The sequence below is a fragment of the Microplitis mediator genome, chromosome 1 (genome assembly GCF_029852145.1).
Source record: "Microplitis mediator isolate UGA2020A chromosome 1, iyMicMedi2.1, whole genome shotgun sequence".
Taxonomy (NCBI): Eukaryota; Metazoa; Arthropoda; class Insecta; order Hymenoptera; family Braconidae; genus Microplitis; species Microplitis mediator.
The window spans coordinates 3,041,165-3,053,405 of record NC_079969.1 but is presented as its reverse complement, the minus strand read 5'-3'; the positions used below and the strand labels follow the sequence as shown (position 1 = coordinate 3,053,405).

The following is a 12,241-nucleotide window of genomic DNA, read 5'->3' as shown; positions in this document are numbered from 1 at the left end:
CTTACCCCCACTCCCTTTTATGTCCAAGAAACTCAAAGTCTTTAGTTATGACTACAGTTTATGCAAAAAGAGATATTATGAGGAATCCCACTACCCCCCACCAGGAAAAGTGTCCCAACGTGGACCAATCAGGTAATTTTATTTAAACGCAAGCGCAGGTGTTATTGTTATTGTTATTATTATTTTTTACAAGGGATAAGTTACATAGGAAACCATCATTGATACTTATATTCTTCATGGACTATAATCTTCATTTATTATTCATCGGACATAGGACTGGCATCGATGCCAAGAAAATTGAGAAAACTATTGAGTTTACGAAAAATTTGTAGAGACATTTTTTTTAGGGAATTTAATTTCCTACAAAATTGGTCATGGCTGTTTTCTTTGTATCTGTGATATTTTAGGCGGGATTTTAATTTTAAGTAGAAAGAAATTTTTAGAAATTAAATTTTAAGATTGAAAAAGTTTTAAGAAATGGAATTTTTGGACAATTATTTCAATGGGGACTTTAAATTGAATTTTCTGAGAAAACTATTGAGTTTATGGAAAAATTTAAAGGGACAATTTTTGGCGAAAATTTAATTTCCTACAAAATTTGTCATAACCATTTTTTTGTATCTGTGATATTTTAGTCGGAATTTTAAGTTTAACTATAAAGGAATTTTTAGGACGAATTTTGGAAAATTACATTACCGGGGACTTTAAATTGAATTTTTTGAGAAAACTATTGAGTTTATGGAAAAATTCAAAGGGACATTTTTTGTAGAAAATTTAATTCCCTACAAAATTGGTTACGACAATTTTCTTTGTATCTGCCATATTTTCAGCAGAATTTTAATTTAGAAATTTACAAAGTTTTCATGTATTAAATTTTGTGCAAATTATTCTAATGCAGACCTTTTAATTCATTTTTTGAGAAAACTATTGAGTTTATCAAAAAATTTACAAAAATAACTTTTATAGGAAATTTAATTTTGAATAAAATTAGTCCTCATAATTTTTAGTGTATCTCTAATAATTAACCCACAATTTTACTAAATAGATAAAAAAAATATTTGAGTAAACTCCGGTTCGGTTTTTCATAACGAGAACTAAAATATTTCATCTATTATTTCATGATTAAACAAAAACTACTGCAATTAGCATAATTAATGTCCTAAGAAATTTTTTAGAAAATTTCATGATCTACAAAATTGTACAGAGTCAAATTTCCCATAGGAGTAACAGGAAACCAGTTATCAAAATTTTTAAAAATTTGCAGTAAAAATTAAAATTGTCGATCACTTACCCCCCCCCCCCCCCCCTAATTACTCTAGTACAAATAATTCCTACCACAGCAATTTTTCAAACTCTTCCCTAAGAATTTTTTTTTTCACTTTTCATTTTTTTTTTTTAAATTTGAATAAAAAAAATTACCGCTCTTTTGTTTAGTTGCCATAGCAGCATATATTTATTTAAATAACCAGTTTGCGTTAAAAATAAAGTGAAAATTGTTCAAACAAAAAATCGACGTAAGTAAAAAAAATATAAAAAAAAAAATAATAGTAATAATAAACCTTGAAATAAAATTGAAGGCTCGACGTAGGTATCTATTAGCGTATAATGTTTAATGTCTAATGTAAATTTAAAAGGGACAAATAGGAGGAGTTTAAACAACTGGACAACCAACAACGAGGAAATATTAAATAGTTTATAATAATAATAATAATAGTAGGAAATAATAATAAGTGGAACGAAGACACGTGGATCGATAAAGAAATTAGTTGATCATATATAATATACTACTAGACATTGGCTTTGACGTTATTATTATTTATTATTTATAAAGGTACAAATGTAAAACAAATGTACACTAAAATGAGCTTGTTTCAATGTCAAAATTATTTATTTAATAAGACGATTATGTGACCACTAGTCGTCAGTAGTTAACATAAATATATTGATTTGTCATTTTTAAATTATATATCATTCTTTAACTTTGATAAATTTTTTGACCTAAATTATTATTTTTTTTTTTAGATGATCCTTTTTATTTGGATGATGATTTTTCATTTTTCCTGTGGATATTCTTTGGAAAAAAGTAAAAAAAAAAATTTTTTTAGATGAAACTGAAGTTAGCAGACAATTAAAAATTTTTGGACTTTTTTTTTAGCAAATTAATTACCAAAAAAAAAAATCTAAAAATATCCACTTGTAGGAAATTTAAAAAACTACAGGTGCAATTTTTTCAAATTTTTTTTTTTTAAATTTACCGCCTAAAAGAAAATCCAAAAATTATTCGGCATCTAGCTTCAGTATCATTTTTTTAGTTGGTATTTTTTGAGTTTTTTTTTTTTAATTTTAGATGAAAGTTTAATTGGACGGGCGATAAAAGAAAAAATAAATTTTGGAAATTTAACAGAATTTAATTTTGGGAATTTGACAGAAGTAAATTTGGGGAATTTGACAGAAGTAAATTTGGGGAATTTGACAGAAGTAAAATTTGGAAATACGACAGATAAAATTGAATTTGAAAATACGCGGGAAAAAATCGAATTTAAAAATACGACAGAAAAAATTAGATTTGAAAATTCGGCGGAAATAAAATTTGAAAATTCAACAGAAAAAATAAAATTTGAAAATTTAATAGAAGAAAAAAATTATAAAAATGTTGTCTGGATAATGATTGAAGATTTTGATGAATTTTTAATAAATAAATTAAATAAAAATAAATTATTTACTGCCAAAGGATTTTATCAGGTAAAAAAAAAGTTTTTATTTAAAAAAACAAAAAAAATTAATAATTAAATTATTTTAGAATTGTAATAAAACTGATGATTGTAATTGCAATAAAAAATTAAATAATAATATCAATGACTTAATAACATGGACACGATTTATTAAGAAAATAAACATTGGTAATTATTGATATTTACTTAAATTACAATTTGTAATTACTAATAATTTTTTTTTATTTAAGGAACAATATCACAGCGTAAATTAACATCACCAGTAATTTACAATAATTTTAAAACTAAAAACCACCGAGTTAATAATAAAAAAATGACATTTGAAAATAATCATGACATCAACGAATCGTTAATAAATCGCACAATTAATCGGGATGACGCAGATCTCAATGGACTTTGGGATTTACTTGATTTTTTCACGAGACTTCGATTGTCATTTTTAAAAAGAATTTTTCCTTGGAATTCAATTTCACAAACGATACCGATAAATTCATTAACTATTGATAATATTTTTAATCATATGGTCAATGATTTTAAATTATTTGATAAACAATTCTTATTGATTACTTTTACTCCCAAGGAATTTTTGGATAAAATATTAAATGTTAGTTTTTTATTATTATTATTATTATTATTATTATTATTATTATTATTATTATTATTATTATTATTATTATTATTATTATTATTATTATTATTATTATTATTATTATTATTATTATTATTATTAATATTATTATTATTAATATTATTATTATTATTATTATTATTATTATTATTATTATTATTATTATTAATATTATTATTATTATTGTTATTATTATTATTATTATTATTATTATTATTATTATTATTATTATTATTATTATTATTGTTATTATTATTATTACTATTATTATTATTATTATTACTATTATTATTATTATTATTATTATTATTATTATTATTATTATTATTATTATTATTACTATTACTGCTACTGCTACAACTACTAATATTATTATCATTATTATTATTATTATTATTATTATTATTACTATTATTATTATTATTATTATTATTATTATTATTATTATTACTATTACTACTACTACTACTGCTACAACTACTAATATTATTATTAATATCATTATTATTATTATTATTATTATTATTATTATTATTATGATTTTTTAAAAAAATATTTTCTTAATTTATATAAACGAATTTTATTACAGGAAATTAATGAGACAATAATAATTAGCGGAGTTTGTGGTAATAATAAAGAGATTGCATATTTTGCAACTGAAAATTCTAAAATATTTGAAAGTATTAAAACAATTTATGAAATTCCAAATGTTATTAAATCAATTTTAAATAATTGTAACGGAATTTGTAATAATACACTTGAATTTAAATTTAAAAAACGTTTTATACGATCCACTGATGACGAAGTAATTTTCCTTTTTCTTTCATTATTCTTTCAAAAAAATTTTTATTACTATTAAAAACAAACATCTTTTTTTTAATTATCAGATTATACCAGACGATAAAATCGAAGACGAGCCAGAAATCGAAGTATGAAAAAAAAAACTATTAAAAAGAAAAAAAGTATCTTTTTTAAAATTCAATTAACTTATTTTTAGAATGAAGATGAAGATTTAATTGAAAATAATTTTACAGATGATTTTGAAGAGCGAAAATCCAGAAATTCATCGTCCGATTTATCAAAAAATCTTATAATTATTTTTGAATTTATTTTAACAATAATTCTCTCATTTATTTAAAAATAAATTTATTGTTCCATCATCGAATCCCGTATTATTATTTTCGATCTATTCATTCCTACCATTTTACCTCCAAATTACCTTCCACGGACGTACGTTTTTTTCCTTTAAACATCGGCCTTAATCTATTTACTTTTTTTCCTCAAATTTATGAAATAATTCAAAAAAATAAAATCTGTTTAAGCAACAAAATAAAATAATTATTAAGTAAGACCTCTTACTATATACATTTGGTGGGGAATACTGCAAAATATATAAAAGAACCGGTCCCGGTATTCGCAGTCAGTCAGCCGATTTCTACCGATTCACTTCTGTTTGTTAAAAGAAATTTTTTTTTATTTATTTACATATATATACATATACATATACATATATATATATTTTTTTTTAGTTAAAAAATTAAATAAATTTAGTGAAATTAATTTTTGCTTTCAAAAAATGACAATTATGACAAAGGTATGATTCTAATTTTTATTAAGTCATATTTATATATATATATATAGACGACTTTTACTCTTGATCGGCATAAGAAAAGAGAAAGTAATGATTGAGCAATGCTCAGTGTACACGATAATCGTGTAGTATTTCTTAATTTAAAACGTTTTTTTTTTTTTTTTATTTTTAAAATTTAAACTTGTATGTAATTTTAATGTTACATAATATATATGAGTCAGGTGAATTGTTTGCAATTTAAAAACTGCAAAAATATAAAATAATTTAAGATAAAATATTTTTTTTTATGAGTTCAAGGCAAAAGATCTATTAAGTTGTCATTGTCAGTAAATCTTTCGTAATTATTTTTGATTCGAATATACTAGTATTTTATATTTATTATTGTGACCTTTGTGTTGTTGGTTGGGACAAAAGATTATTTATTGTTGGGTTTTTTAAAGATGTTGCTGATACAACCGACTGAGGAGATGTCGAAGCTCATTCGAGCTGAGCTCAATGAAAATGTCGCAACTCGTGACCAGGATTTGGAGCATATCAAAGAATGGTTACGAAAACAGCCGCATTTGCCTGACACCTTTGGTAATTTTTTTGTTATTTGTTTTTGAGTGATAGAAGGATTTGTTTGGGTCATAGGTCATTTGTTGGGACGTAGATGAAAAATGAGATGTCAATTATAGGTGTTATTTGAGAAAATTGAGTTCAGATTTTGTATTTAATGTTGAGAAATTAGTCGAGCACAAATTTCGTCTGAGTTTTTTATTTCTGAAATTCTTTTAATTTTAAAATTGAAATTCTGGCTAAAATATCAGGAATACAAAGAAAATGATAAGAACTAATTTTAAAGGGAATTAAATTTCCTACAAAAAAGGTTTTCTAAAATTTTTTCGTAAATTGAATAGTTTTCTCAAAAAATTGATTTAAAGTCCTCACTAGAATATTTTTTAAAAAGTTTTACTTCTAAAAGTCCTTTAATATTAAAATTGAAATTCCCGCTAAAATATCACAGATACAAAGAAATCAATACGAATTGATTTTAGAGGAAATTAAATTTCCTACAAAAATGATTTCCACAAATTTTTCCGTAAATTGAATAGTTTTCTCAGAAAATTGATTTAAAGTCCCCACTAGAATAATTTAAAAAAATTTCAACTCCAAAAATTCCTGTAATCTTAAAATTTAAATTCTCGCTAAAATATCACAGATACAAAGAAAATGACAAGTATTAATTTCAAAGAAAATTAAATTTCCTATAAAAATTGTCCTTACAAATTTTTTTGTAAGCTCAATAGTTTTCTCAGAAAATTGATTTAAAGTCCTCACTAGAATATTTTTCAAAAAATTTTATTTCTAAAAATTCCTTTAATCTTAAAATTGAAATTCTCGGTAAAATATCACAGATACAAAGAAAATGATAATGACTAATTTTAAAGGAAATTAAATTTCCTACAACAACGGTCTTATCAAATTTTTCCGTAAATTGAATAGTTTTCTCAAAAAATTGATTTAAAGTCCTCACTAGAATAATTTTCAAAAAATTTTACTTCTAAAAATTCTTCTAATCTTAAAATTGAAATTCTCGCTAAAATATCACAGATACAAAGAAAATCATAAGAAATAATTTGAAAGGAAATTAAATTTCCTACAAAAATCGTTTCTATAAACTTTTTCGTAAATTCAATAGTTTTCTAAAAAAATTGAGTTAAAGTGTTCACTAGAATAATTTTCAAAAAATTATTTCTGAAAATACCTTTTAATAAATAATTACTTGCGCACCCTAGTTTTAAATATCACACCAACAAATCCATTAAATTCAAATTAACCTTCTTATTATCCCGATTCAAATTCAAATTTCATTTTTCAGACGATCAACGTCTAATGACATTTTTGCGTGGCAGTAAATTTTCATTAGAAAAATGTAAAACAAAATTAGACATGTATTTTACCATGCGTGGAGCCGCACCTGAATTTTTTATGAACCGTGACGTTACACGACCGGAAATGAAGGAAATTTTAAAACACGTGTAAGTATTTTTTTTTTTTTCATCTAAATTACAAACGAAATCAATTAATCAAAAATTTTATTTTCCAGTCAAATTCCGCCATTACCAGGTCTAACTAAAAATGGCCGCCGTGTTATTATAATGCGTGGGGTTAATAAAGACATTCCGACACCAAATGTTGCTGAAGCTATGAAATTAGTCATGATGATCGGGGACATAAGATTATTAGAAGAATTAGTTGGTGTCGCTGGTGACGTTTACATTTTGGATGCATCAGTGGTATCTCCAGCTCACTTTTCAAAATTTACTCCGGATTTGGTCAAAAAATTTTTAACGTGCGTCCAGGAAGCTTACCCGGTTAAATTGAAAGAAATTCACGTTGTCAATGTCAGTGCACTTGTTGATAAAATAGTACAATTTGTAAAGCCGTTTTTGAAAGAAAAAATACGTAATCGTATTCACATGCACAGTAATTTAGAAACCCTCTATGAATTTATACCCAGAGAAATATTGCCGGAAGAGTATGGCGGCAAAGCCGGTCCTATAAAGGACATCAATGACACGTGGGTAAAAAAATTAGAGGACTACGGACCCTGGTTCAAAGAACAAGAAGCCATTAAGTCTAATGAAGCTTTCAGAGTTGGGAAACCGAAAACTTCAGACGATCTTTTTGGTATCGATGGTTCATTTCGACAACTATCTTTTGATTAAATAATTTAAGGTTAAGGTTAAGGTTAAGGTTAAATTGAATTTATAAAAAAAATAAAAAATTTGTAAGTTTCTTTTTAAGTAAAAAATATTTTATAAATACAGTTTTTATTTTTTCATGGGATAGCCCTAGGAGTGGGGCAAGTGTGCGCAAACTTGGGAATTTTAGTTCGAAATGAATGGGTCTGCGCACACTTACCTCACATGGCTCTACACTAAAAAAAATTCGAATCAAGAAGAATTTACTGGAGCGAAGAATATTTTTAAAAAAATTGATATTTTGATTCCACAAAAAATTCCTTTGTTTGATAAATTTGAATTCTTGACTCAAATATAGTTTTGTTGATATTAATAAATATATGTATATATATTTTTTTTATCTTAGTTTGTTAATAACTAGGGACAAGATTTTTGCCTTAATTTCAAATGAATGATTAGAATGTTTGGTACTACGGCGAAAGAATTGGTCTTATAAAAAAAGTTTTGAAACAAAAGTTGTAGGAAATTTAATTTTCTAGAAAAAATGTCTCTTATGATTTTTTTATACGACCAATAGTTTCACCGTAATTACAAAATTAAGATTCATAATGAATGATTCAAATTTTTGATAATTATGAAAATCTTAATTTTGAAATTACGGTGAAAATATTGGTCTTATAAAAAAAGTATTAAAACAAAAGTTGTAGGAAATTTCATTTTCTAGAAAAAATGTCTCTTATGATTTTTTTATACGACCAATAGTTTCACCGTAATTACAAAATTAAGATCCATAATGAATGATTCAAATTTTTGATAATTATGAATCTTAATTTTGAAATAACGGTGAAAATATTGGTCCTAAAAAAAAATTATAAGAAACATTTTTTTTAGAAAATTAAATTTTGAACAACTTTTGTTTGAAAATTTTTTTTACACGACTAATATTTTCATCGCAATTCCAAAATTAAGATTCATAATGAGTGATTCAAATTTAGATAATTATAAAATCGTAATTTTGAATTTACGGCTTTCGTATCAGTGCTACGAAAAAATTAAAAGAGACATTTTTTTCATAAAATTAAATTTCCTATAGCTTTTGTTTAGAAAATTTTTTTATACGACCAATATTTCCACCGTAATATCAAAAATTTGCCAGCATCAATAATTAGTTGTTATTTTTGAATCAAAGCAAAAATCCCGACTCTATTAATAACTTTTGCAATTTTTCATCCCTGGAAAAAAATTTTTATCCATTTTTCTAGACGTAACTCCGAATCCAATATCGCTGATATTTTTACGAGCAATATTTCGAATTAAAACCAATTTGAACTAGTATAGGCTTCACGCCCATACTGGCACAGTATCCGCAATAAATTTACTTCCGTGTGTAAATTATTATTCGTCGTGTCGCATAATAATTTATTGGCAACCCAACTTCCTGTTTCGTTTGATCGACAGCATAATAAAAATTCTAACCAAAAAAAAAGTTATTTCATTTTTGGAAAAGATAATGAATACTTTCCAACATTTCCTTGTGTAAAAACAACTATAATACTAATAAAAAAACGACATTATAAATATTGTCTATTAGTTATCAATACCTATAAATATATACGGCATTTATTGTACTGTTCATTTTGTCGAGTTTTATAATCGTAAGATAGACACGAAACTGCGATTACAATAATTTATCTCGCGTTATATTTCGATTTAAATAAATAAATGAAAATAATGATAACTAATCTAGCCGATTCGAACATAGATCAGAGCTTGGATTCTTTTGAAAAGTTCGTCGGCAAATTCGATCTATGGCGCAATTCATTGTACAAACACCTCAAATATGATACTGATATTTTGTCAGTATTTTTGGCAAAGAATAATCCCGCATTGGCCATAACCTCAATATTTAGAGAATTAACCGATGAATGCAAATTAATTTACGATAAAATAAATGAGTTATCGACAGCTGTTACAAATGACTATTTAAAGGCATACACTGTCGGTAAAAATATCCATTCGTTGATAAACTTACATCCGAAGCTGAAAAACACTTTCGCCCGCTACAATGACATGGCGTCAATTTACAATAATTATGTCAAAAAATTAAATAACTTCATATATGAAAGCAATTATGCTGTTGTTTATACCTCAGATTCCCATGACAAATTTATGATATTAATAGATAATTTGATTGAACGATTAAATGAACTTATGAGCGCCGGTGAATGTAATGAATACGGGCATGAAATATTGATACGTTGCAAGAGAAGTTTCATAAAGTTTTTACCATGTGATTTTTCTGACAATTTTAATATTTTGCCGGTAAATACTTTGAATAATGACTTTGAATCGTCAACGAATGAAAGTTCGATTGGAACTGTACAGACTTATTCTTCCTCCTCTTCTTCTTCTTCTACATCTTCTTCGGATTCTTCGGCTGATGAAGAAGCAGGAAAAAATATTGAAAATAAAATGAAAATGGAAGTTTATAATCCCGATAATGATTTATCTGATGACTCTTCTAGTGACGATAATTTGATACCTGAAGATTCTAGTGACGACGATTTGGTGACTGCGAAAAATGGAGCCAAAGATTCTTCTAGTGAAGATGATCCAGATGAAGATTCTTCTAGTGATGACAATTTGGTGGCTGATAAGAATGGAGCCAAAGATTCTTCTAGTGAAGATGATCCAGCTGAAGATTCTTCTAGTGATGACAATTTGATGGCTGATAAGAATGGAGCCAAAGATTCTTCTAGTGACGATGATCCAGATGAAGATTCTTCTAGTGACGACAATTTGGCGGCTGCGAAAAATGGAGCCAAAGATTCTTCTAGCGACGATGATCCAGATGAAGATTCTTCTAGTGACGACAATTTGGTGACTGCGAAAAATGGAGCCAAAGATTCTTCTAGTGACGATGATCCAAATGAAGATTCTTCTAGTGACGACAACTTAGCGGCTGATAAGAATGAAGCCAAAGATCCTTCTAGTGAAGATGATTCAGTTGAAAATTCTTCTAGTGATGACAATTTGGCGGCTGACAAGAATGGAGCTAAAGATTCTACGAGTGAAGATGAACCAGCTGAAGATTCTTCTAGTGACAACTTGGCGGCTGATAAAAATGAAGCCAAAGATTCCTCTCGTGAAGATGAAAATAAAATAAATGAAAAGAAAGTAGTGACCCTAGAGTCGTATGATTCAAATGTTGAAAAGTTTAGTAGAAAGTTATCAAAAATAGAAAGCAAAACTGAAGATTCTTCTAGTGACGACAACTTAGCGGCTGATAAGAATGAAGCCAAAGATCCTTCTAGTGAAGATGATTCAGTTGAAAATTCTTCTAGTGATGACAATTTGGCGGCTGACAAGAATGGAGCTAAAGATTCTACGAGTGAAGATGATCCAGCTGAAGATTCTTCTAGTGACAACTTGGCGGCCGATAAAAATGAAGCCAAAGATTCCTCTCGTGAAGATGAAAATAAAATAAATGAAGAGAAAGTAGTGACCCTAGAATCGTATGATTCAAATGTTGAAAAGTTTAGTAGAAAGTTATCAAAAATAGAAAGCAAAACTGAAGATGCTGATAGTTCTGATGACGAATCTGACGCGCAAATTGACAATAGAATTGACAATGAAGATAATCCAGAAAGTTCAATGTCAGAAGATACCGAAGATCCAAATAATGATAGCAAAGTAACCAAAAATACGAAAACTGATGATACTGAAAAAACTGATGATTATAACGTTGAGCCGTCAAGAAAACGTAAAATAACTCAAGTTGACGGCACTGATAACAGATCGTCTTCTTCGGATGATGAAAAATTTGATGAAAATAAAAAGGAAAAAAAGATAAAAAAATTCGATTCGTCTGAAACTGATTCTAAGCCATCGGCACAAGTGCAAGAATCATCGAGTGACGAAAATTAAAATTACAAATTCTGAAAAATTTAAACAAATTATTGGATAGAAAAAAAATTTACAGACGGTGATTTAAAAAAATTTCATGATTCCAATTAATTAAGAAAATAATTTTTTAAAGACCTCAAGCGCAAAAGTTGAGTGCTCGTGAGGTAGCTCTTGAGTATTTTACTGACGTCAAACATTTTCTACTTTTTGCAGTATGCGAAAGTAGTTGTGTTCCATTCTAAAGGTAATTTATTAGGAAGCGTTTCCGAGCTAATGTTAAGTCGATGAGTTATTTTTGGATTTAAAAAAATTTATTTTAAAACACGATGACTTTTGAACAACACAACAACGACCTAATTCTTTTTTAAAGAGCTTGGATTTGAAGGAATAAACCCGCGTGAAAAAATATATGTCGCGTGTATATAAAATTTATAAATATATGCGCACGGAAAAAAACAATTTCACATAAAATTTTTCTATATGTACATAAATTAAAGGTGCGTGAAATAATTTGAATTATTCGTAAGCTCGAATTATTGGATGCGGATTCGAAAATTTGAATCAGCTTTCAAATATTTAATTTTTATTTATCGGTGAGCTTAATTTTTTGAAGGAACATAAATTTGAATTCTTGGAAAAATATCACAATTTTTGGTTGTTCAAAAAAAATTTTCGAGTGGTTTGAACTCTTATGAAT

General features: G+C 26.5%; 3 protein-coding genes across 6 annotated transcripts; all 3 read left to right on the top strand.

Moving 5' to 3' along the window:
• The first annotated feature begins 1,443 nt into the window (after positions 1-1,443).
• LOC130663082 (uncharacterized) lies at positions 1,444-4,597 on the top strand. Of its 4 annotated transcripts, none has more exons than XM_057462150.1 (9): positions 1,444-1,514; positions 1,635-1,831; positions 2,023-2,083; positions 2,348-2,742; positions 2,801-2,900; positions 2,963-3,336; positions 3,950-4,165; positions 4,248-4,289; positions 4,358-4,585. In XM_057462150.1, the coding sequence occupies exons 3-9, from the start codon at positions 2,023-2,025 to the stop codon at positions 4,496-4,498; spliced, it is 1,329 nt and encodes a 442-aa protein (XP_057318133.1). In that variant the 5' UTR covers positions 1,444-1,514; positions 1,635-1,831; the 3' UTR covers positions 4,499-4,585. The 4 variants fall into 4 exon arrangements, with proteins under 4 accessions (XP_057318133.1, XP_057318149.1, XP_057318157.1 ...); XM_057462166.1 differs by having other exon boundaries at positions 4,395-4,580; XM_057462174.1 differs by having other exon boundaries at positions 4,248-4,322; positions 4,395-4,524.
• A 182-nt stretch (positions 4,598-4,779) lies between these two features.
• LOC130663110 (alpha-tocopherol transfer protein-like) lies at positions 4,780-7,970 on the top strand. The gene is made up of 4 exons (XM_057462186.1): positions 4,780-4,954; positions 5,392-5,530; positions 6,813-6,972; positions 7,041-7,970. Exons 1-4 carry the CDS (start codon positions 4,937-4,939, stop codon positions 7,660-7,662), a joined length of 939 nt encoding a protein of 312 aa, XP_057318169.1. The 5' UTR covers positions 4,780-4,936; the 3' UTR covers positions 7,663-7,970.
• Positions 7,971-9,281: 1,311 nt separating this feature from the next.
• On the top strand, positions 9,282-11,669 carry LOC130675557 (dentin sialophosphoprotein-like). Its single transcript, XM_057481319.1, has one exon. It carries the CDS (start codon positions 9,361-9,363, stop codon positions 11,563-11,565), a length of 2,205 nt encoding a protein of 734 aa, XP_057337302.1. The 5' UTR covers positions 9,282-9,360; the 3' UTR covers positions 11,566-11,669.
• Positions 11,670-12,241: the final 572 nt, after the last annotated feature.